Here is a 23,181-nt window from a genome sequence, read left to right as displayed (position 1 = left end):
TCGTAACAAGTAATATTTAGCTGCATAAGTTTTGATCAAATAGTCGAAGAGGATTCGTGATTTTATCTTTGATAACAAGGAATACTAGAATATATATTCCTTGCTAAGCAATAACTATGCTGTTTTTTTAATCAAAAAACTGCGCATCTTTATTTCTAATACATAAAAGATTTCACAACAATTTATTTTTTCAATTTGATGAACATTACGTGTAGACTATTTTGAATAAATTGGAAATCATTAGCTTCCTGTAATTATTCCAGTCCTTCTATGGTTACTAATCTTTCAATATAGACTAAATAAATTTTAGAAATAATACATTAAATTTATATAAATTTTTTTTTTTAAATTTGACATAATTGTTTCATTAATTATAAAAGGATAAAATGAAAGTGACTATGAAATTAATTAATACAACATTACAATCAATCTTTATTTGCTCCTCCGGCAGCAAATGGAGGTGGAGGTCTTAATAAATATAATATCAAAGAATAATAAAGAATTGGCCATAGTTTCCGTAACAAAGCAAAGATTATTGCTGGGAATATCCTCTCCGTTTTCATTATAACTTTTGTTACAGAAAAGAAGAATCATGTTCCGCAAAGTTATAAACGAAAAAACATTGATTACAAGATTGTACATTATTTATTTTTTAGAATATTAAAGATATGTATATATATAATTAATAAAATCGTTTCTATTAATGTTATTTTCCAGTTTATTCCAGTCAATTATATTTTTATATATCATAAACGACCTTTCTATTGATCAAATTTCTCGAAAAGTTTTCAAAATATCCAAATTCTGAAAAAATGTATGTAATTTATTTAGTGTGAGGATCTATTTTTGTTATGATGACTATTGTATTTGCTATTCCGGGCCTTGATTCTTTTCTTAAGAATTAATTAATTAAAAATAACACAACCTCTATCGGTTAATTATGAAAGAACTTTCAACTTAATAAATGCATGTAGCTAAATATTCATCCGGGGCGTACGTACGGTTATATATTTATTATTATTTTTTGGGAGGGATGGCTTGGTTCTTGGACTTTTTTTGATAAAAAAATTGAAAAATAAAAAATTTTTGGAAAAAAATTGAAAAATTAAATTTTTTGGAAAAAATTTCAGAAATTTAATTGTTAGGAAAAAAATTTCAAAAATCCATACCTATTGACGAAAAATTAAATTTTTTTTAAACAATCTAGAGTTACTAATAAAAAATGAGTTTTTTGGAAATTAAAAAAAAAAATCCAAAGTTACTCATAAATATGAATATTTTTGAAAAAATTTCTTAAATTAAATTTCAAACATTAAATTTTTTGGAAATTAAATTTTCTAGAAATAATCAAAAATTCCTTAATTTGGAGGCTACATCCCCTCCAGTCCTCCCCCTTTAGATCCCTTGTTCATCCATATCAAGATTAATGGAAATTTTAATTATATTATTGAAATCTGTGGGCAAAATTGCTTCTTTAAGACACCTTGCAAATGAAAATTCTAAAAAAATAATAATGACAATGAACCACTCTAAATTGCAGGAACCTCTTTTAAATATGAATTTAATTTTGAATTGAGGTTTATAGATATACATTTTTTTAAGAAATAAAAAGCAGGGCCCTATTTATGGTTGTTTTTTGCGTATAATATTTTTATAATAAACCCTAAAATCGGATACGAGTAGTATACTACTTAAAAAATACAACTCATAGAGCCGTTACTAAGATTTTGCTTGGGGGGGTGATTGGAATTGGATAAAAACTCTGTCAATTTTGACATTTAACATTTTTTTAAATCTTATGTTTTTTTTAGAAAAGATAAATTACTAAAAAAATATTGACAACAATGGACATTATTAATTTCAAATTCTGACAAAAAAAAAAGGTCCAAATTTGGCGACATATTTCCATTTTTCCACGATTTTAAATAAGGGGGTATAACTTTCCCCCCTCGTAGTCTCGAGCCTGCTTACTCTGTGCTGAAGAATCTTGAATTTGTTTGCATGTTGTTCCAAAAAGTACTGTCACATGTGTATACTGGATTTAAATTATATGTATATTAATTCTACGGTTTGTTTTCATAATGACATGAATATGTTAACTAATATTTAGTATATGCTATTAATACTTATTGCAAATTTGCACACCATTAGATAGCACAAAGAACATATTTGGTGTCAAGGGAAATATATATCTATTTTTTGCATTAGTTGAATGTGACATAGGTCTAGACTTTTATTTGACAAATAAGTCACTTTACCTAAGAATATTGTGTTGTTTTATTAATCAAATAAAGACGATCTATTTATTATTGAAGGATAAATGTATAAAAAATATTATCGTTATATACATATGCAGGTCCTTGATGGGAATGACTCATTCTTCAAATGTTCAAAATGAAATGAAAAATTACGTGGGGCGTTTATGTGTAGTTGTACACTTGCAATTTTTAAGATGTTGAATTGTATAAAATTTTATTTTTAAGTCTACCTGAACACCTCCATGCAATAGATAATTGTTATTTAGATGAATAATGAGAACTAAAAAAAAATACATTTATTAATGTGTGTGGCATTTTATGTCACAAATCATTGCTATATTTTTTTTTTCATAGTCATATTACTTAGATATTTCGAATTAAATTAAAATTAGTTATGCCCAACTAAATTTTTGGTTCAAATTATTGACATCATAACAATCAGGAGCGTCTGCAGGTGGAGGGGCTGTAGCCCTCCTTCGAAACTTATGTGTCTGTTGCGTTCAATTAGAAATATTTATAGATACAAGGGCGTCCGCAGAGGGAGGGCTGGAGGGGCTGTAGCCCCAACCCCCAAACTTAGGAATTTTTTATTGTTTCTAGCAAATTTAATATTTGATTGTTTTTTTCAAAATATTTAATATTTGAAATGTAATTTAATTTTTTAAATTTATTTCCAAAAAAATTAATTTTTCTATTTTCTTTTATAAAAATTTCATTTTTATAAATTTTTTCCAAAAAATTTTAATTTTTTTTTCAAAAAAATTCCAAACACCGAGCAAAACTCCCCCTAAATATAATCCTGTGTATATATCTATTTATGATAGGTATCCTCCCTCTTAAAAAATCCTTCGGACGCCCCCAACAATCTACGAATATGGGCAAATTAATTAATTAATAGTTGATCCATTTTGCTTCCAATGATTCATTTTGTACAAAGTTATCAAGTAATGGTCGCATTATAGTACCATAGATATTTAGCTATACGTAACTTAAGTGTAGTATTTGTCCTTAACTATGAGTATACTGGACGCAGTCCCGTCCAGTTCAGTCCTGAAAAACTTCGGTCCTTCATGACATCACTCATATTTATTTCTACTTTTTGATCAGTTGTAACTTATAATACTAATAGTACTGACAGTCCTAAGGACCGACCGTCTTAAAGACCCGTCCTAAGACTGGACTAGACTGAACCGAATAAATAAGGACTAACACTTGTCAGAATACTATACTTAAGTAATTTTATGTGGGCTTTTTCGATATGTCATCAAAAGTCTTTTCTTTGGTTAATGATGTGTAAACCGTCCATAATCACTATTAATTGTTATGAAGAACGATCCTCAAAAAATAAAATTGGGAACATCCAGAACTGACTACCAACTGTAAAAAGATCATACTAACAACATTATAGGTAAGTAACTATTATTTGCACAACAACAACTCACAGTATAATTTATTAATAAAAGCATTCTCCCACACATTTACAAATTACATTGCTACAACATAGCAACCAACTATCTACACCTTTTTATTTTATGAAGAAGCTAATCAAACTTGACTCTTTGTCTCATTATTTGTAAAGTAACCATATTTTGATTTTCAAAAAAGAAGACGTTTGGTTTTTAGAGTCAATATTATGGACCTAGCTTTGTTATAAAAGATATTTTGGATTTTATGTTTTTGTTTCTTAAAGCAAATATCTATGATTTCTTGAATATAAATTATATTTTCTATTTCAGTCGATTTTTAAAATGGGCTTCATAAAACTGGACATTTCATGAATTTATAAAAAAGTTTAAAAAGAACATGATCCAAGATGATGACGTCTGGAAAAAAGAAGAGGGCCGAACACCCTAGTTAGTTGTAACTCCTAGTCATGATACCTGGCTAAGGTTTTGAAGACTTTAGACTTGACAAAGACTCGAGAATTTACTGAACTATTGAGCATTTTTTGAAAAAATTTCCACTATCATGAAATTTTTTCACTTGATATAAAGTAAGCTCTTCACAAAAAACCCTTATACTTTATTCGAGTAAGAATAAGTAAAAAAAATATTAGCGATGAATGAGGATAATTTAACAATAGTTGGTTGTGGTCATTACTTTTGATTTGTTACAACTAAATTACACTAAACTCAGGAAAAGCCTTAAGAGTCAAATCAACTCATAAATAATTATAAACTTGAAGTGAACTCGAAAATAATTTGACGACTTGAACTGGACTAGATAAAAATATTTAAGAACCTTGTGAGCAAAGATTTGAAACTCGATACCAAATGTTTTGTACTTACATTATATTATGGTCTGTCTTCCACCCCCGGTACCTAATACCGGTCATATCGACATTGAAAGAGTCGTAAATAACTGTTCATGTTTCATTTTCTATATTGTCTGAAAATATCAAATGTCAATAGCTCACTACATATGCGATTATATACCTCTCATGGCACAGTAGTTTATATACCCTGCCACAAAATTGAAAGCATTATAAGTCAATAATTTCTTTCATTGGTTTCCATTAGTTAAATTAACCGGAATTCCCCACCCCCTCTATCTAGTACAGATCTGTTTAAGATTGTTATGACAGTATATTTCATGATGATTTAAATAGTAAATCATGAATCTAATAAAATAGAACGTCGAGGCTGGAACATTAAAAAGAAGAATTTTATACGTCCCAGATCGAGGTCAAGATCCCTTTTCGTTAACTGGCATTCCTCTAGTATTTAATCCTAATAAAAGATGTCGCTCCATCCAAATTTTCGTTTATGAAAAATAGAAAATCAGCTGAAGTGAATGTTTTGATTTATCTAGAGATAAAATACATTTTATTAATTATTATTTAATAATCTATGGTTTTGACATTCTGAATTCAAAATATTAAATAATATTTTCTTTTCTGTTAAATCTATAATATAACAGTTTGAGAGAAGCGAAATCATCATGGATAGAGCTTTGCTTCGAGAGCGGGAGGCCTTTAAAAATAGGGCCATGGCCGTCCCCGTGGTTGAGAATAAGAAGCTCAAGAAAAATGACGGATCTGCAGCAGAACGAAAAGCGAAGAAGATCGCTGAGACCGGAGGCGGTCTCAGTAAATCTGCCAAATCCAAATTCGATATGCAGCAGTATCGTGCTGCCTCTGCCGCTTCTGGAGCATCACCTTTTGGAGGTTACTCGGGTGCTTCTTCGACCCAGTTCAGTGTCCTCGCCAAAATTGTTCGACATATGAAGACTCGGCACATGGATGGTGAGGATCATCCTCTCACTCTTGAGGAAATCCTTGATGAAACTAATCAATTAGATGTAAGCTCTCGCACCAAAAACTGGCTCTTTACAGAAGCCCTCAAAAACAATCCTAAAATAGAAGTGAAGAACGGAACTTACATCTTCAAAGCTCCCTATAATGTCACGAGTAAAAAAACTTTGATTAAACTCCTCAAACATCATGATCTAAAAGGTCTTGGTGGGATATTCCTCGAAGATCTAGCAGAATCCCTTCCAAAATGTGATAAAATTATTCGCAATTTACTTGATGACGAGAAAATTGTCATAATTAGCCGTTCTGCAGATCGCAAAAAAGTTGTGTTCCTTTTAGACCCCTCTGTTGATATTCAAGTTGATGAGGAATTTAGAAAACTATGGCGTTCTGTTGCTGTAGAAGGAACGGATGATGCTAAGATCGCTGAGTATTTGGAGAAACAAGGTATTCGTTCTATGGCAGACAATGGTATTAAAAAGGTATTTACGAATCCCAGAATGCGTAAAAAGGCAATTAAGAGAAAGGCTCGTGCTCCCAAGGATAATGAGCATATGAAAGACATTTTGGAAGACTACAACGAGCTCACATCTTCTTCTCACTTTAAACAAACTTGATTATTTATTTTTTACATGTTGTTATACTACTTGTAAGCTATATCCCACATCATTCTCGAAATACAATTAGCCTTAATTTTCACTAATAAATCAACATAAAATGCATTTGAAAAAATTTACTTTATATCCGAATTTACTTTTATTTGTCCCAACAAATACATGATATTATCAAAACAATAAAAGATACGAATAGAAACATTATTTGATATTTAAGATGATGCACGCATAAAAAAACTATTTTTTCATAGAGAGAGATAGACAAAAGATATGAATTAAGTATTATTTCATATATACCATATCACATTTATGGATCAATGAAAAAATTAGGGTATTTTTTTACTAATCACATTTTAGAAATAAAGTTTCACAACACAAATGTGACGAACGTAAGATGCTTTGCTTTCACTTTATCTTTTTTTGGTAATTAAGGCATACTAATATTACAAATGCTACTTATGAATGGGTTAGAGCCGTTCTTTTACTCCTCTAACTCAATATAAGAGAAATAATATATATTGGTGGTGGGTGTTAGAAATTGAAGTGAATAAATAAACATTTATTATTGAAAAATTATTTTGTTTTTAATAAATTAATTATAATTAATTGACAAGAAAATAAATTACAGAGAAAAAAAATTAGACATGGAGGGAAAGATGAGAAGGAAAACAAAACATGAACAACTTTTTGAACGCCAGCACTGGGATTTTTATTTCTGAAGGAATTATTTGATATAAATAAGTTCAACTTCCCAAATATTTAGAAATATAATATATACTATCAAACACATGAAAATGATATACATATATATATATGTATATGCATATAACATCTAAGTCTCCAAATAAAGAAAAAAAATCATATCACAATATAAATATTTGTAACATACAAAGTGACTTATGAAAACATGGGTGGTGCTAGTAATGTGTTAAAAAATTAAAAATACAGTACAAGCCTTTCAATTTCTTATGATGAAAAGGTAAATAGTAATATATAGAAGTATATATAACAGACAATACAACAAAGTTAAAATGGTGGTAGCAGTAGATATAGTAATTAACGGATTGAATAGACAGTAAGAATAAGAAACCTCTTCTTTTAAACACTAACAGGGGGATGGGTGGGGAGAAGGGATTACAGGTTGGTTCATATAAAATTTGAATTGTATTTTGTCTTTATGTATCACAAAAAAGCAAGTTTTTCACACGAATTTATTCACATATTATTTATTTAAAAATTGACTAGTAATGAAAATCGAAATATTAAAGAAGAAGAAGAGAATAAATTTGGGGTCATCTCTTACATACACATCAACATCACTCATTCAAACTACGGACTCCATACTCGCATCCGCGTACTATTGGTGATGGTGGTATCTATATAAGAATATTAAAAAAAGAAAGCACCTTTTTAATTTATAAGTGAAAGAATAAGAATTTAGACTTTGAAGTAGTTGAGTGGATTATAATGTATGTAGAGATGATGAATCCCACATAAAAATACAGATAACAAAACATCTAGCTCATAAATTTCTCAAAGAAGTAACAAGGGGGGAAACTCAGTCATCACTAAATTGCGCGGTAAATAAACAAACAAAAATTTCTTGTTAGATAGATAAAATAGGACTAAATTTCATTAATTAATTAGAAGTAACGCATCAGTGTTTTGATACAAAAAAAGTATAAAAAATAGAAAATTACTAATAATAAAACAACTATCTTTCTTTTTTTCTTTTGTATATAACTAGAATAGGGTAAAGTAAAACTAAAGAATCTCGTTGGATGCATACTAATCACATTTAGTAGTTTTTTAGTTATTTTTTTTTCTTTCTTCAAAATCAGTGAAATTGAGCTCACTTATTTTTAACTTCTTTTGATTTAACATAGAATTGAGACAGACACTAAAGGTTATAACAAAATCATGCAAAAATGGGGGATGCAAATATATATATATAAAACATACATAAATTATAAGCATGCAAAGTGCTCCATAACACTGGTAAAATAATGACAAGTACACATCATACATTGGTTTACATTTTTCTTTCTTTTTCTTTTTATAAAAAAGCTCTTGGTAATACCTAAAGTGCATTTTTTATTAAATATTACTAAAAAAAGAGAAGTAGTAGGTTTTGTTTCATCAAATTTTATCATAAAAAAATTTATATAACTGAATAATCAAGTCTAACTAGTAAAAAAAATGATATAATTTTTTCAATTCATTGTGAGTCAGAGCAAGCACTACAATAACTTTTTTTCTTTCATTTTGATTTTCTTTCCATTGAAAGCAATTTTTGAGAGAAAATCTTAAATAAACTTGTGCAATAGCAAAAAATAAAACAAATTATTGCTGCTATAAAAAAATATATGAAGTATTAGAAGGATTTTAAGCTTTATCAATAATTGTAGTAGTTATAGTAATAATAAGATTGGGAAGTTATGTTAAGAAAATACAAAACTTGTGTCTTTTTTATGGTCATTCTCTGGGTAAGAAGATCCAGTTATTTCCCTCTGCAAATCCCGAAGGTTTTTTTCTCCTGTAGCAACTTCGGGATCCAAATAAAATAAAGTTGTTGCTTGAAGCCCACTCCACATCGTCGTTCTTACTTTACGAGAAGCAACAGTCAAATTTCGAATGCTCATAGCCAAGGCTATAACACCTGTAAAAATAACATTAATTCACTAATATATATATATATATGTATGTATGTATGAACTACGAGTCTGAAACACATATGAAGGTATATAAATCACTTTATAACTTGATGGACAAAGGGATTTTTTTTTTTTGATATTTGATATTACTATTTATTGTACAATTTAATAAGTTCTAGCAAGTAATCACATATATATGCAATGGTTTATACGTGAAAAATTATGTAAAATAAATGTATATATATAAGAAAAAATGCCTGACCTTTCTCTTCATATGGATTGCAATTAACCTCTGCATTTACGATTTCATCCCTTCTTTTAATTTGAACATTTTTGATCATGTCCATCCAGACGTCAAGAGATAGCTTAATAGACTTGTGAAGTGGCTTCCCATTCCTCAGCCTCTCCATTTTCAATATTAGAGTTGAAACTCTAGCATGTTCTCTTAGTTGATCAATAATGAGTCGATCCACTTTGGAGGGATTGGGTGGCAAGCGAGGAAAAGACACATTGTTAGTAGAACTTACTCGCTTTCCAGGGAAAGCTCGAGCTAGCTCAGCTTCAGTACGCTTTCTTTCCTTTTCTAAATGCTTGAACTGGGCACAGCACTCCTCGAAACGAACGTTGAGAATAGTATTAGAGCCTGATCTAGCCCCAATAAGAGGCCCATTGAGACAATTAAATGACCGACTGCCAAAATAGAAATCCGGACGCGGAAAATGTGGTGGAACAACAGGTGGTGGGTATTCCATCATCCAAGGTAAACCCTCATTCCCCGAGGAAAGATCCAGCGGAGGCATGGGTAAGGGTATTGCCTTTGGAGGGGGCATTTTCCTCAAGAACTCTGGCGGAGGAATCAATCCGGATTCAAAGACATCATTATGCACTGTGGGTGGATGAGGAGGAGGAAAAGATGGAAATTGAGGAGGTGCTCTCGAGTCGTTGTGAATGGGACGTAGAGCTGTTTGTTGTCTCTTCAGAATAGGTACAAAGCGTTTCTCATCATCAGAAAAAGAGGGTGAGGATGAAAAAATCCCGATATTATTAGGCTTGCCAGGAAGATTGTTGGAAATACCACTGGGTGAGAGAAATCCAGAGTCCACATCCTTAATTCCCAAGTTCTCTGCAAATTCATTTGTTAAAACCTTTAGAGGCTCGTCAAAATTGGGAGTGGGACTGTTTAAAAGAATAGAGTTGTCTTGAAGCTTGGATGTTGGTGGTGAGAGAAGGAGACCTCCTCCCCAATCGTCTTTTCCTCCATTATTTTCCTTGTCAAATCCACATAAATTGCTCAGATCCATTGAACTGAAATAGATTAGGCATCAATATCTGTATATGTCACCCAATTACTTATCAAATCAAAGTGGAAATGCTCATTAGTTATATATGATTCAGTGACGTTTATTGTCTCCGGATGAAAAAGAAAAAAAAGATCAAAGTCAAAGAGTTCACCTGGCTTCAAATATGACGTACGTACATTTACTTGAATAAATTCATTTAAAATCAAATTTCCCCACGAACAGATTTTAACTTTTAAAAAAAACATTTCAGCATTTGGAAACGCAATTTGCTGAGTCAAAAAAAACAAAACTTAAGAGATAAAAAAGAAGACATTTACGGATTGAACATGTCATTCAATAGATGAGAGCCCTTGGACTTCCCAGGAGAAGACTTTTCCCACTCTTCTCGAGCAAGAAGACTAGATACAAAGTCATCCACGATTTTGTTTTTGTTAGCAGTGGGATTGTTGGAATGAACATTCGGTGGAGGAAACTCCAAAAAACTCGTGGAAGAGAACATGACCTACAACATATGGACACAAAGGATTCGTCTTTGCTCAATTCTGGAAGGAAAAAGAGTGAAAAGTGAAATGTATTGGAAGGCAAATGAAAAAATTACGTTTATTTCCCGACAAGAGAGTAACGGACGGAGAGGCAGGGAAAATAACACAGAATCAGAATCCAAGAGATGTCTTCCCTTTTTTTTCTTCTTCTTTCTTTCTCTCTCGCTCTAGCTAAAGCATTGCTCTAGTTAGCTATCTCAGCTCACTCACTCTTTTCTTTCTTCTTCTTCTCTTTTTTTATTCCATCATATAATTTATTAATGCACTCCGCGCTCACTAAGTAGAAATAAATTCTTTTTTTTTTCATTGTCTCATCCGAGCAATTGTTTCATGGCCAAATTGGCCCCCTCTTTTATAATATTCCCTTACTTTAAGAAAATTTCCCTATGCTCTCCATACACCCACACCTCTCATATATCTCCCCTCAATTCGTTCGTCCCACACACATGACATAGGGATCCTTCCCAATCTCAAGGATAAACTACCCTACTTTCCATAATAATAATAATAATTAAAACTACTATCTTCCCGTACATATTGTACTCTTTGACTTAAAGGGATTCACTGATTAAATGGATATGTTTATTAAGAAATTTATTTAGAAAAATGATATAATTAGAATAAATAATACTGATGAGAAATTGTTGACTAGAATTAAAGTACATTTTATCGTATTCGTATGTCTTAAAAGACTTAACAGTTTCTTATGGAACATTGAGTAAATCCTACAGCTACAACCAAATCTACATAGAAAAGTACATGACAGGTATAAATCTTCATAACATTTTCATTTGACTTAGAAACATAAAAAATTTAGATTACATCAGTATCATATGAAGGACTGAAGTCGGAGGACTCGTTTCTTAATGTAGATTCACTACCGTCCTTGTTGGCTGATTTCGTATTTCGTGCCCGTAATTCTGCAGCGTGCAATTGTTCCAAGTGAAATTCTTGGCGCTCCTAGGAAACAAATATAAATACATATATATAATTAAAACCAAGAATTAATTTACTTGTATCAATAGTTGTCTTTGATATTCGAGCGTTTCACGCTCACTGTCCATAATTGTTTCCAATTCTTCAAAATGTCTTAGTTTTATTTCCAATTTTTTCATTTGTGTCTCGACAAGAAGAGCAACGAGAGATTTGATTTTACGTTCTTCAACAGAAGCTAAATGCTTTGCCTTAACAGCAGCAGAGGACAATGCGGCGGAGGATGCACTTTGTAATTCGACATCTTTAATTAAATGATCATCAACTTTACTATTTGATGATGATATACTTTTTTCAATCTCACACGTTTTCTTACTCTTCATTTCAGAATTTTGTACTTGCTCTTTGGTACTTCTATCAAAGATTGGAGGATTTTTATCCGACTCTTCTTCCAACTCGCTATGATTGGTCTTTGAATTAATATCCTCACTTTGAGGGTGCGTCTCAAATTTTGTTCCGGCAATTCCTAATCTCTCTAAACTTTCAGTTTGGGGAGTATCTGATCCTTTACTCTGAGCTTCTTGAACATTTTTTAAATGTGTGTGCATTATTACTCCAGGAACCTCATCTTTAATGCGAGCAAATTCTTCCATTGCCGCTTTTGCTCCTGCGGATGCAACTCTAGGATCCACTACAGATGACAAAAATGCAAGTGTGGACATTATAGGATTTCCTGTGTCACTAAAAGGAAAAGGTTGATAGCACAACGGGCCCATTGCATCTCCACCTAACTTCGGGCTTTCAATATACGAATCTTCAATGGGAAGTCTCAAGAAGTGCAATATACATTCATGTTGAGAGCGAGATTCAACGTGCTCACATATCTTGTTCCAATCATCCTTATACATCTCTAAAGCTTCAAGCAATAGAAGAGTCTCTTGATCATTCCAGTCCCTAGAAGGAGTTGAGCGATTTATGGAATTTGGATTCTTGCGATCAAATAAATCAGTCTTAAGACCAAATTCGGTGCCAATCTCATTCTTAATTATTTTTTCTTTCTTCTCTTCTAAATTTATCATCGTTCTGGCAGCCGAGGGTTGAGCAGTCATCGATGAATTAATGGGCTGCAATCCTACGGGAGTATCAGCTAAAATATGAAAGTGGGAAGTAGTTGGTGGTCCCATTAGAGTGGGCTTAGAATCAATATCAACCTATCATTATGGAAAAAAAATTCAAAAATATGATACAAAAAATAGTTCTAAAGGAATTACTTGGTAGTTGATGAGTCCCCATTGTTCTAAAAAGGCATGAACTCGCATTATAGAACAAACGTCCCCAGCTAAATTCCTACGACAAGCTGTAGAGGTAAGATACTCTGTAGGATTTAATCTATAAGTATCTATCATAAAATTTCGATAAGATAGAAATATTTCTGGAATCTTGCTCTTATTTTTTGCGTTAAAAAACTCAGGAAGTGCTCGTTTTTCGATAGAATGAATCGAATTGTAGTCAAACCAGGAGCTATATGAGGGTACAATAATATGATGGGTTTGCTCAGTGACATTATCTTCAGATTCCTCAGATTTGAATAAAGAGTCTCTATTCAATATCATGGAGTTTGAATTAGTATCATCTTCAAGATCATCAATATCGTGATATGACTCCACCTCACGGGAGGCTCTTTCCGATTCATTAGGCATAACTTGAGAAGCCATTTTACCTTCCAATAAATTTTCATTTTCTTGAACTTGTTCTTCCTTTTCTTTTGAAAGTCTCACTTCCTCCATGTTCTCATTACTGAAACGCCCTCTCTTATATGACTTAATTGAGCCCCTAGACATAAATATGTAGATAAGTACTTAATTACATATATATAATTCCTTAAAATATAATAAGAATATTATATTACACTTTTTGACTTTTTTTCTTTGAAGAGGAAATGGGTGATGGAGATCGTTTTCTTTTAGACTTTTTTCTATGTTTTTCCTCGGAATTAATATACTCCTCATAAGATAAGGATAAAGGATGGGATATAAGATTCCCTTCCTCATCGACTTTATAGTCTTCTTCACTCATATATTCATTGTATTTGTCCGAATCTGTTAACCAACTGAGAGTTACATGATAAATTGAATCTCTTTCCAATGACATTTCGAGTGACTCTTGTCCTTCAGAAGGAGGTATTGGTCCAAAATTATCTCTGGAATCCTAACGAGAGATTGAAAACAGTTTCAATTAAATGTGATCTTGATTAGAAAGTTTTATTTTCATCCGACAAATCATAAGCCACTAACAATAAGCTAATTATAATGCAGAATACGAATAACATTTAAGTAAATGCATAAAAATCTATAAATATACTCTGAATTTAGTTTAACTTTTGTAAAGTTCGAGATAACTTAATATAGTAAATTTATAATAATTAAGAATTTATATTAGAAATAGAAAATATATCAAAATATACTTTTACATACGGGTAGGCAATGAAAGTGTATGATGCATTTATCCCCTCTTTTAAGAGTAGGTCGACAGTAATCCTCAGGATCAGCATTCACAGGAGGATACAATACGTGAGTAGATTCTGTTTCCTCTTTTGTTATTGTAAAACCTCTGTTTTCACATATGCTAACGACTAATTCTTTATTTTCTTTAGATAATTTTTGGCGCAAATAGAGTACAGGTACTTTAAAGAAGCCTTCTTGAACAAGGACATCCCTCATTTTTCCAATCATAGCTGAATATAAACGAGTATTCAATTGAATAAAAAATTAATATAGTAATCAAATTGAACATTATTTAATTACCAAGATTCGCATCCTTTCGACCAAGAGAGCTAAATTCAAACTTCCTCCATCCTGCCTCGGCTTTTAATTTAAACATTGCTCCAAGCATGTAACAGAGAGAACCTCCGGACCTAAAATCTAAGAAAAACCTTAGTGGAGGCCTTGCACAGGGTGGATCCCTCGCTTCACTCCCCAGATGTTCATCTACGAATTCAAGGACTTGAATTATAAGAGCTGAAAGGGATCTTCCACACGGTGGATCGTTCGTAATGGATTTTTTAGCATGACGAAGCAGCCAAGGTATGACTGAGCTATCTAGGAGGGAAATAGTTTCAAGCGACTCCCAAAATTTGATAATGGGCCCACCAAATTTCTTAGGCTCAATTACCTCAGTCATTTTGAGAATAAGCAGATAAAGAAAGACATGAAGGAACTCTTTATCTTGAAGAAAGTTGAGTATTTTATTCTGACAATTCAAAAGGACTCAGCTAAGCTCTTGCCATTTGGGCATCTTTGTATATACATAATAGCTAGCAGGATATAATGTATATATATATATATCTTTTTTGTACAAGTTGCAACTTGTATAACCAAATTGGAGGAGTTGTAATTTCTTCATCGTAAAATGCATTATTTAGTTACGACATTGGTAATTCCAATTAGCAACTATTAATTCATACTATCATTTCATTTTGATCTATTAAAATAACGTATTTACGAGTAATATAACTGTGGGTATTTTAACTTAATAATTCGCCACAAAATACTTATATTTTAGTAATTTAATTATAGAATGCTAACAAAATAACATCATTAATAAATTTATCATCCATGGACTATTTAATTATTCCATTATACTCATCACAAGTACTCTAAATTCTTCCTTTAAAATTATTCCTCTCATTTTGTGGTTGCAACTTGTACAAGTTACAACATGTACACAACATATATATTAAATATTTATTATACTACCAACATAATATTTAATTTCCATCTTTCTTCTCATCTAGAAAAGATCGCCTATTGGCCGCAAGAAAACTCAAAAAGCTATTGGCTAAATATATTATTATTTGACGTCATCATGTGGATATTCTCAGCTGATTTATGTCAAAAAACAATGTTATTAGAACCAAGATACTAAGAGTACTTTAAGATTAAGTACTTTGATTAGGAGGACTAATATCTTATTTTCAAAATAGTCAAGTATTCAAACGCTAGACTATTATTAGTTACCTTGTAACTTTGAACAACTGCATCTAAATCATTTATGATTCTTTTTCAATTTTCTTCAGGTAGAGGATAAACAACATTATCTTAATATTAGGTAAATTTTTATAATAATAAACCCGTCAGTATAGCGATGAAATTAATAATATTTTAAGAATAAGAGGATATTATGTACTAAGCATGAAATGCTCATGTGAAAAATATAAACTTATAAATAAGATCTTAATTTGTCATTTATCTTGAATATAGAGTTCAATATAATTATCTTGCTAACATAATCGAATATGATGCATTGAATAAGCCTCTGTTGCCTTGTGATTGTACTATTCTCTCTAGAGATATATATATTCTAGTAAATACTTGAGAAATCAAAATTTTTAAGGTATCCTCACTTTCTATTGGTTTGAAATTGTTTGTAATATAGACCAATAATAGGAAGGATTTTGAAATTTCTACTCGCTTTACAACAACCAGAATAACGAAATGACATTTGCATGTCTAAAATAAAACGGATTAATCAATAAGATAAAAAAAATATATATCGGAGAACTCGTAAATAGGGAATTTATTCATAAATGGAAATGCTATTTCGTTATTGAGATTCTTGTCAGGCGAGTAGAGATTTCAAAATCCTTCTTATTATTAGTCGAAGAACTATTATTGTTCTGAGAGTAATACATACTATTCCAAGCAATATAAAAGTGGGCATGTTTTAGAGAATTTGATTTCCCAACTATTACTAAAATATATAATTACATTGAACTCTATATTGATTATATTCAAGATAAATGACAAATTAAGATCTTGTTGCTAGTTTATATTTTTCACATGAACCTTTCATGTTTAGTGTATAATATTTATTCACTATATTGATGGTTTTTCATTATAAAATATACTTAATCTTAAAACAATGATGTATATTCCCTTTTTAATGAAAATATATTGAAAAATACTGATAAATGACTTAAATACAGTCGTTCAATGTCACAAGGTAACTAATACCGCATTCCTTCTCTCTTTTTTTTCATACCTAAAATGGTAATTTATAAAAATAAGATATCGGCGCCCCTTCATTATTTATAAAGTGCATATAGTCCCAGGATAATCTAACACGAAAATGGTTGGCCGAACACCTAGCAGATTTATTAAGTGACTCATTCTTTATCTGTTAACGTCATTGGGTACATTGTTTTGAGTAAATGTCCTACATTAATAGTAATAAATGTAGCAATTTAAATTTGTTTTTTCCATTGATTCCTTATTTATTAACACTAGTATGTTTAGGTTTTTTAATTACTCTCTATCCTTATATTCTTGTATTTATAATCCCAATGATGTCATCCGTTATGCCAGTACATTTTCAAGGAAATCCTTTATTGCTGACTAAACTTATTAAAATGTGAATTAAACATGTCAGTCACAAACAAGACAAACTTTACGTCGTAATTGCATAACAATTATTACGGACAAGAAGGACCTTTATCCTTGAATTACAAAATGAATTCGAAGGAAAACGTGAAGGACTTAAAATTAGTCCTTTCCCCCTTATGCGTATTATTATAAACGTTTTGTAAATATAATGGAACTCTTAATGTATATTATTAGCTATTACATATATTGACCATTCCATAAGATGCTGTATTACGTAATTTAAATCACTATGGAAGTGAGTTGTATGATCGACTCTTGTATAATTCATACAATGCATTCGTATGTATTTACTAATGAATCATGATATATCTTATCGAATATAATATTATGGAAGTATGAATTAGAACCAAAGTTTGTGTAGATCTGTAATGATCTAAGCCTGCCATTTTTGCTTATTAGAAAATATCATGCTAATTTTAAATAACAATAGAACATTTTCATGTGACGTCAGCATTATGTATGTCACCCATTTTGGGGGCCTAAACTGTCGAGCTTTATAATAAAGAAAACCCTTTATATAATCAAACGAGGCAATAGAGGGATACATTTGTGATATATAGCAAAGTCCTTTTATTTGTTGGTACCATTTCAAAATGTTAAAATTTATGAAAAAAGTGCTTTCAATATTGTAAAACTTGTTTGTTTAGGCCCCTACAATGGCCGACATTAACGATACTGACGTCACGTAAAACGTTCTATTATATTAAAAAGTAAAGGAAAGATGATGAAATATAATGAACCAATCAGAGGTCTTTTAATTTTGATGCTTATTTATGCAAGCCATTAATTGTTTCAGTTCATTTTGCATACACTTAGTCTTATCGCTGAGTGTGAATTTAGTTCTTTCTAGACCCAAGTAACACAAGAAGTGATAATCATGAGTTTAAAGAAGTCAACCAGGGAAGAGGATGAGGCCGCACGTCAAATGTTTAATGGGTTAGAAGTAGAGGAGACCATGTACGAGGCCTTTAAACGGGATTTCAGTGATCGTCCTTTTGTTTACGTAGGGGCTCTATTTGGAGCTTCTGCGCTCGGAAAAATGTTGTGGGGTCTTAAGAATAAACCCAAGGACGTGAAACTCTCCATGTACCTAATTCACACAAGAATGGCGATGCAAGGGGCTGTTGTGGGAACCCTAGTCCTTGGGATGTGCCATCAAATGATGCAGTAATTAATAATTATCATTTCTTTTATATCGGGGTCTCATATTCATAGTTGAAAGTAATTTTTCATTTTGGTTTAATTACTCGAAGCTGGTTTGACTTAGCCTCACCAAATTTCAACAAGCTTACATACATAAATACTTTGTTTGATAATTTTTTAATTTATTTAAAGGTTATGTTAGTCAAAAGTTTTTAAAACCAATTGTGTTTGAATGTGACTTGTCAAATGTTGCAACTGTCCCTAAAATAGATTAGTATACTAATTTCTATAATTTTATTGAAAGTGGCATGTTTCATTTCAAGTAGTGATGCTAGAAATAATTTCACTGTGCATTGCACAAATTGAGTAATTAATTTGAGAGTCGATCTCTACCTAAATAAGTATTAATCCATTCTTAAAAAATGGATTTGATGGCTTGTAAATTTTGACTATTTATTAATTATAGAGTAAACAATAGCTCAAATTCTAGTGGTTATAATTAATTACATTGTGAAACTCTTGTTTATCAAATTAGAGTTTAAATTAATTATTCATTATAAATAGTTGCTCAAATAATTATGAATAAATTCATGAATATTGACTTTAATAAAGCCTTATTTGTTATATTTTAATAAAATACAACTTATTTTAGGGTGGATAACATTAATATCACCTCTATAGATTAATAGATATGTTGACTCAATAATATTTTTTTTTCCTTTTTAACAATATTTGATAATTATATATATATGTAAATATAGGGATGTGAAAATTGTCTAAATTATCGTGAGTGCAAATATAAAAAAAACAACTATATGATGACAACATTCATGGATGACAATTAAACTATAGTGCTCCTTACTTGCTAATGCGTTTGAATTTTCAAAACGGGGAGAAATAATTAATATAAGCACTAATATCTTGCATGTTACCATCATGTACTTTTTTTTTTAATGTATGTTACGAGGATTTCGACAATCGTTCTAAATTGATCGACTGAAATAAATCGTTTAATGTGATTTTTGTAAAACAATACCTAAAATAAGTGATTCAAAAAAGATATGGATGGTATATCAATATATTAAATACTTAAGTTATTATATAATATTGCTAACTAAATTATGTAATTAATTTGTCTTTCATTTGGATTATTTTCAGGAAAGTTCGTGCTATGAAATAAAACATACATGGATATTTTAGGAATTGGTTTTAGTAGTTTTGTTTTATTTGATTTTGTAATGGTTGGTATCCATTTTCTCTATCTATCTAGCCAAAGTCAATACGAAGAAAGTTTTGATAAAAATCGATTAAACTTTTTTTTTTGTTAGTTATTTATGCGGTTCCTTCAGAAGGAAGGGAAGAGAGCCTAATTCATGCAGTTTCTTTTAAATAAAATAATATCAAAAATTGTGTATCATGTCGGTTTCATCAAGATCATTTGAGGGATCACATTCTGTATTGTCACGAAGGTATGCTATGTTGGTTTAATCCTCTTGGAATAATAATGCTCCCATAAGACAAGATTTAAGTCTTTTGTTTATGATGATTCATTAGTACCTATTTTATATTATTTTGAACAAAGTATAACAAATCTTTAAATTTATTGTCAATTACCTTTTTCTAATGAGGCAAGGGTGAAAAAAAACAAAAAAACATTTCTTTAAAAATTCATATGTTCACTTAAATTATAAAAATAAATGTATATTGTCATTATTTAGTTTTATGTTTTATCTTAATCGTACTACAACTATGTAAAGTAGATTTAGATTTTGCACTTACGATTACTAAAAATTTAAAGTATTAACATGTACACAAGTCAAACCGTCGAAACAGAGGGACATTCATCTATACCACAATAAGTTTAACATATATTATGTAATGTATTCAGGAGTAATATCACTGTGGGCATTTGAACTTTATAATGTGGAAAATAATACTTATCAGTAAGTAACTTACATAAAAAAAAAGGTGAGAATTACACTATTAATAAATCGAACATAAAATTGTATTCCAAAAATTGCATTATACTTATTCCTTACTTTTCATTTAAAATGCTTCTCCTCATTTTTTGGCTGCAACTTGTACATTTACATTATAAATATCTAGTTTTGAAATTAATTTGGCATTAATGAAGGATAATACGTGGATACAAATGAAATCAATGATTTCTATTTCACACAAAGAAACATTAAACGGCACTTCGGGCTTATTTTGAAGCCATTACGATGAGGTTGGGTAGCCTGGATTTGAAACATTGTGAATCTAAATCAGCCATTTTTACTGTCATTACAGTTCAAACGCGTGAGAAAAAACATGTTTAGCGTGACATTGGGTAGAAATGAATGAGTCCTACGCTAATTGCGTGATACTTGAAAACCCTGTATCATATAAATTATACAGTTAACAAGTAATAATATTAATGAAACCCTTAAGGGACATAGTTATGAAATATTACAATAATAACGGGTGTCCGTAGTATGTTGCATGGGTTAAACTTATAAGGGATGGTACAGCAAAAATTAACAATTACATTAGTCATCAGAAATAACATAGGGATGGGCCCAAAGTAAATCTTTTTTTTTTTTTTTTTTTTTTGAGTTTGGATATATCGAAAACTTTTTGCTAATAATGTCTATAATGATTTGTAACAGATAAACGAATATAAATCTCGTTAAGTTGAATCCTCTAAAGTGTTCATAAAGGCTAAAAGTAGTGAATAATAATTTTATTATGCTTCATGGCAGATATACGAAGGAACCGTAGTATCTTATATAATGAGATTTTTATTCTCTTCTGGGCTCATCCCTCAGTTCACGGATCTACTCAGTCTTCCTGACATCCCATAGGAGAAGAATTCACAACTTTATTCCAATAATCAAGAACTTAAATCTACTTTCAAGATCCTTCAAAGGGCTAATTGTCCAAATAACTCGTTAAAGCTCTGATTCCACTCCTACCCCAAGGCTTGATGTAAAATTTGTTAATGGGAGATACTGGTTTAGCATAATCCTCTTTGTCTCTCTCCTTATTCTTTCCATGAAATGTCATCTCAGTTCTATCTTTGTGACTATATAAAGGGGTACTCGAGAGTCAAGGTTAATATAAATATAAAATATGTATTTCTATTATCCTTGGGGCAGACCCCTATAATAATTCTTATAGGGCTCTGCCTTGGGGGACTTGCATCTTATTTTTCATATACTATCATTGTAGGTTTGAAAAAGCAAATAAAAAAAGAGAACGAATAAAGTAGACAATTACTCTACTATGGTGACTATTAGTTACCTTGTAACTATGAACGACTGCATCTAAATAATTTATGAGTCTTTTTCAATTTTCTTTAGGTAGAGGATATACAAAATTATCTTAATCTTAGGTATATTTCTATAATAATAAACCCGTCAGTATAGCGATGAAATTAGTAATATTTTAAGAGTTAGAGGATATTATGTACTAAACATGAAATGTTCACGTGAAATCATAAACTAGCAATAAAATCTTAACTTTTCATTTATCTTGAATATAATAAATATAGAGTTCAATGTTCAATGTTCTTGCTAACATAACCGAATATGATGCCTTGAATAAGCTTCTTTTGCCTTGTGATTTCGACTTTTCTAACTATATATATTGATGTATAGTTAATTTATTTTTGCGGAGATCCTAGGTCTTCGTTAGAGTAATATACCAATAAGGTGAGACCCAATTTAGTTATTTAGAAAAAGATTAACGACACAATACATTTGGGAATTGCAATGATATTCAGATATTTCAATAGGAATCTACTGAAGTGAAGAGGTATCTTATATTAAAAAAAAAAAAAAACATAATCACAAAACAGTTCAAAATAACTATTTATATGTAATAGCAGAATAGAATATGCTTTGCAGACCAAAATATCGAGAAAAGAGAAGCACTTTATCTGTACGAGTCTAGAATAATCTTCCACTTGTTTTCCAATGACAAGAGACTCAGTTGTAATAAATAAATCAGGAGTGAGCTTGAAGTGTCCAGGTTATATAATTAATAATTATCCGTATGGACCAGTGTTTCCCAAAGAGGGTGATACTGCTCCCTGGTGGTAGTGCTTTGATGTCGGGGTGCTTATGCGAAAAGGAACGATTGGGGAGGGGGGTTGTTGAGCATAAAACAAACAAATTGATCTAGAAAATTTAAAAAAATGTGATTACAAGGTAGTAGCAATGAATATGTTGAATATTGATGGGTTGATTGGATAGAAGCACGTTATATTGAGATCATACATTAGTACTTCATTATTGGGCAATGATTAACCAAATCAGAAGTCACTATCACAGACCTATATATGAAAGGCACCTGTACAATGAACGATCCTTCCATTAAAGGAAATGAGATCCACAGAGTCAAGCACTTGTTCAAAGTTTTTTTTTTTTTTTTTTTACATACTAGCATTTCATATTATTTGAATTGGTCCCCAGCATTGTTCAAAGTTATTAGGTGTCAACAACAGATAGACAGAAAACATTGTTTGATTAATATGTACTACTTTCTTTTTTCTTGATTTTTTTAATGTGAGGTACTTAGCTACATATGCTCGTTGCTACATTGTTATTTCTCAAATCTAGTAGTAGCACTCAAAAATGAGCCTCCTGCAAATATCCAAACAAACTTGGCTTTATTAATATAGATAACTTCCTAACCATTCCTCAGTACGTCTCCGTCATTCATATGCACACGCACTAGTGATAACTAATTTACCTTCAAGAATTAACGAATAATGTTAACAGCTTTGTAAAATAAGAAACTCTCTACAGATTGTAAACTAGAATTTTTTTTTCCACGCATTATTATATTATCAAACACAAGTTGTCATTATTGAGGAGAGAATATCTATCAAAAGTTAAAAGCAACTCTGATTTTTAGGATTGAGTAGTTTGTAATGAAAAAGAGGGCGAAAAGAAAGCGAGAGCGAGACATAGGGTACATCTAAATTTTAAGACCCTTATTAATATCAAGATACTTGGAGACAAGATAGGCCAGTCATCATTTTTTTTAACCTCGCC

At 30.8% G+C, this 23,181-nt stretch overlaps 3 protein-coding genes and 1 non-coding gene across 6 annotated transcripts; 2 read left to right on the top strand and 2 right to left on the bottom strand.

Moving 5' to 3' along the window:
• Positions 1-5,028: 5,028 nt before the first annotated feature.
• TfIIEbeta (transcription factor IIEbeta) lies at positions 5,029-6,229 on the top strand. The gene has a single exon (XM_040727446.2). The coding sequence runs from the start codon at positions 5,199-5,201 to the stop codon at positions 6,126-6,128; it is 930 nt and encodes a 309-aa protein (XP_040583380.1). The 5' UTR covers positions 5,029-5,198; the 3' UTR covers positions 6,129-6,229.
• Positions 6,230-6,243: 14 nt separating this feature from the next.
• On the bottom strand, positions 6,244-10,579 carry LOC121132003 (uncharacterized). Its single transcript, XM_040727436.2, has 3 exons — positions 10,398-10,579; positions 9,042-10,084; positions 6,244-8,784 (listed from the first exon to the last, which is right to left on the bottom strand). The coding sequence occupies exons 1-3, from the start codon at positions 10,577-10,579 to the stop codon at positions 8,567-8,569; spliced, it is 1,443 nt and encodes a 480-aa protein (XP_040583370.1). The 3' UTR covers positions 6,244-8,566.
• A 611-nt stretch (positions 10,580-11,190) lies between these two features.
• On the bottom strand, positions 11,191-14,756 carry LOC121131993 (SWI/SNF complex subunit SMARCC2). The gene is made up of 6 exons (XM_040727428.2): positions 14,360-14,756; positions 14,030-14,289; positions 13,465-13,763; positions 12,827-13,388; positions 11,636-12,766; positions 11,191-11,582 (listed from the first exon to the last, which is right to left on the bottom strand). The coding sequence occupies exons 1-6, from the start codon at positions 14,733-14,735 to the stop codon at positions 11,436-11,438; spliced, it is 2,775 nt and encodes a 924-aa protein (XP_040583362.1). The 5' UTR covers positions 14,736-14,756; the 3' UTR covers positions 11,191-11,435.
• LOC121132024 (uncharacterized) lies at positions 11,250-20,156 on the top strand. 3 transcript variants are annotated; one of them, XR_011778973.1, is made up of 3 exons: positions 11,250-11,388; positions 11,440-18,163; positions 19,298-20,156. It is a non-coding gene; the product is annotated as an uncharacterized protein (transcript). The 3 variants fall into 3 exon arrangements; XR_011778978.1 differs by lacking the exon at positions 11,250-11,388 and having other exon boundaries at positions 11,732-11,847; positions 11,944-18,163; XR_011778977.1 differs by lacking the exon at positions 11,250-11,388 and having other exon boundaries at positions 13,989-14,125; positions 14,209-18,163.
• Positions 20,157-23,181: the final 3,025 nt, after the last annotated feature.

The sequence above is a fragment of the Lepeophtheirus salmonis genome, chromosome 1 (assembly GCF_016086655.4).
Source record: "Lepeophtheirus salmonis chromosome 1, UVic_Lsal_1.4, whole genome shotgun sequence".
In the NCBI taxonomy this organism is placed as follows: Eukaryota; Metazoa; Arthropoda; class Copepoda; order Siphonostomatoida; family Caligidae; genus Lepeophtheirus; species Lepeophtheirus salmonis.
This window is presented reverse-complemented; position numbering and strand designations above follow the sequence as displayed.

Coding starts and splice junctions, on each gene's coding strand:
- TfIIEbeta (XM_040727446.2), top strand. CDS start 5,199: ATGGATAGAGCTTTGCTTCGAGAGCGGGAGGCCTTTAAAAATAGGGCC.
- LOC121132003 (XM_040727436.2), bottom strand. CDS start 10,579: ATGTTCTCTTCCACGAGTTTTTTGGAGTTTCCTCCACCGAATGTTCAT. Junction 10,085..10,397: donor TTGAATGACATGTTCAATCC/GTAAATGTCTTC, acceptor AATCTATTTCAG/TTCAATGGATCTGAGCAATT. Junction 8,785..9,041: donor CAATCCATATGAAGAGAAAG/GTCAGGCATTTT, acceptor TTATTTTTACAG/GTGTTATAGCCTTGGCTATG.
- LOC121131993 (XM_040727428.2), bottom strand. CDS start 14,735: ATGACTGAGGTAATTGAGCCTAAGAAATTTGGTGGGCCCATTATCAAA. Junction 14,290..14,359: donor TCGAAAGGATGCGAATCTTG/GTAATTAAATAA, acceptor GTTTATATTCAG/CTATGATTGGAAAAATGAGG. Junction 12,767..12,826: donor GGGGACTCATCAACTACCAA/GTAATTCCTTTA, acceptor CCATAATGATAG/GTTGATATTGATTCTAAGCC.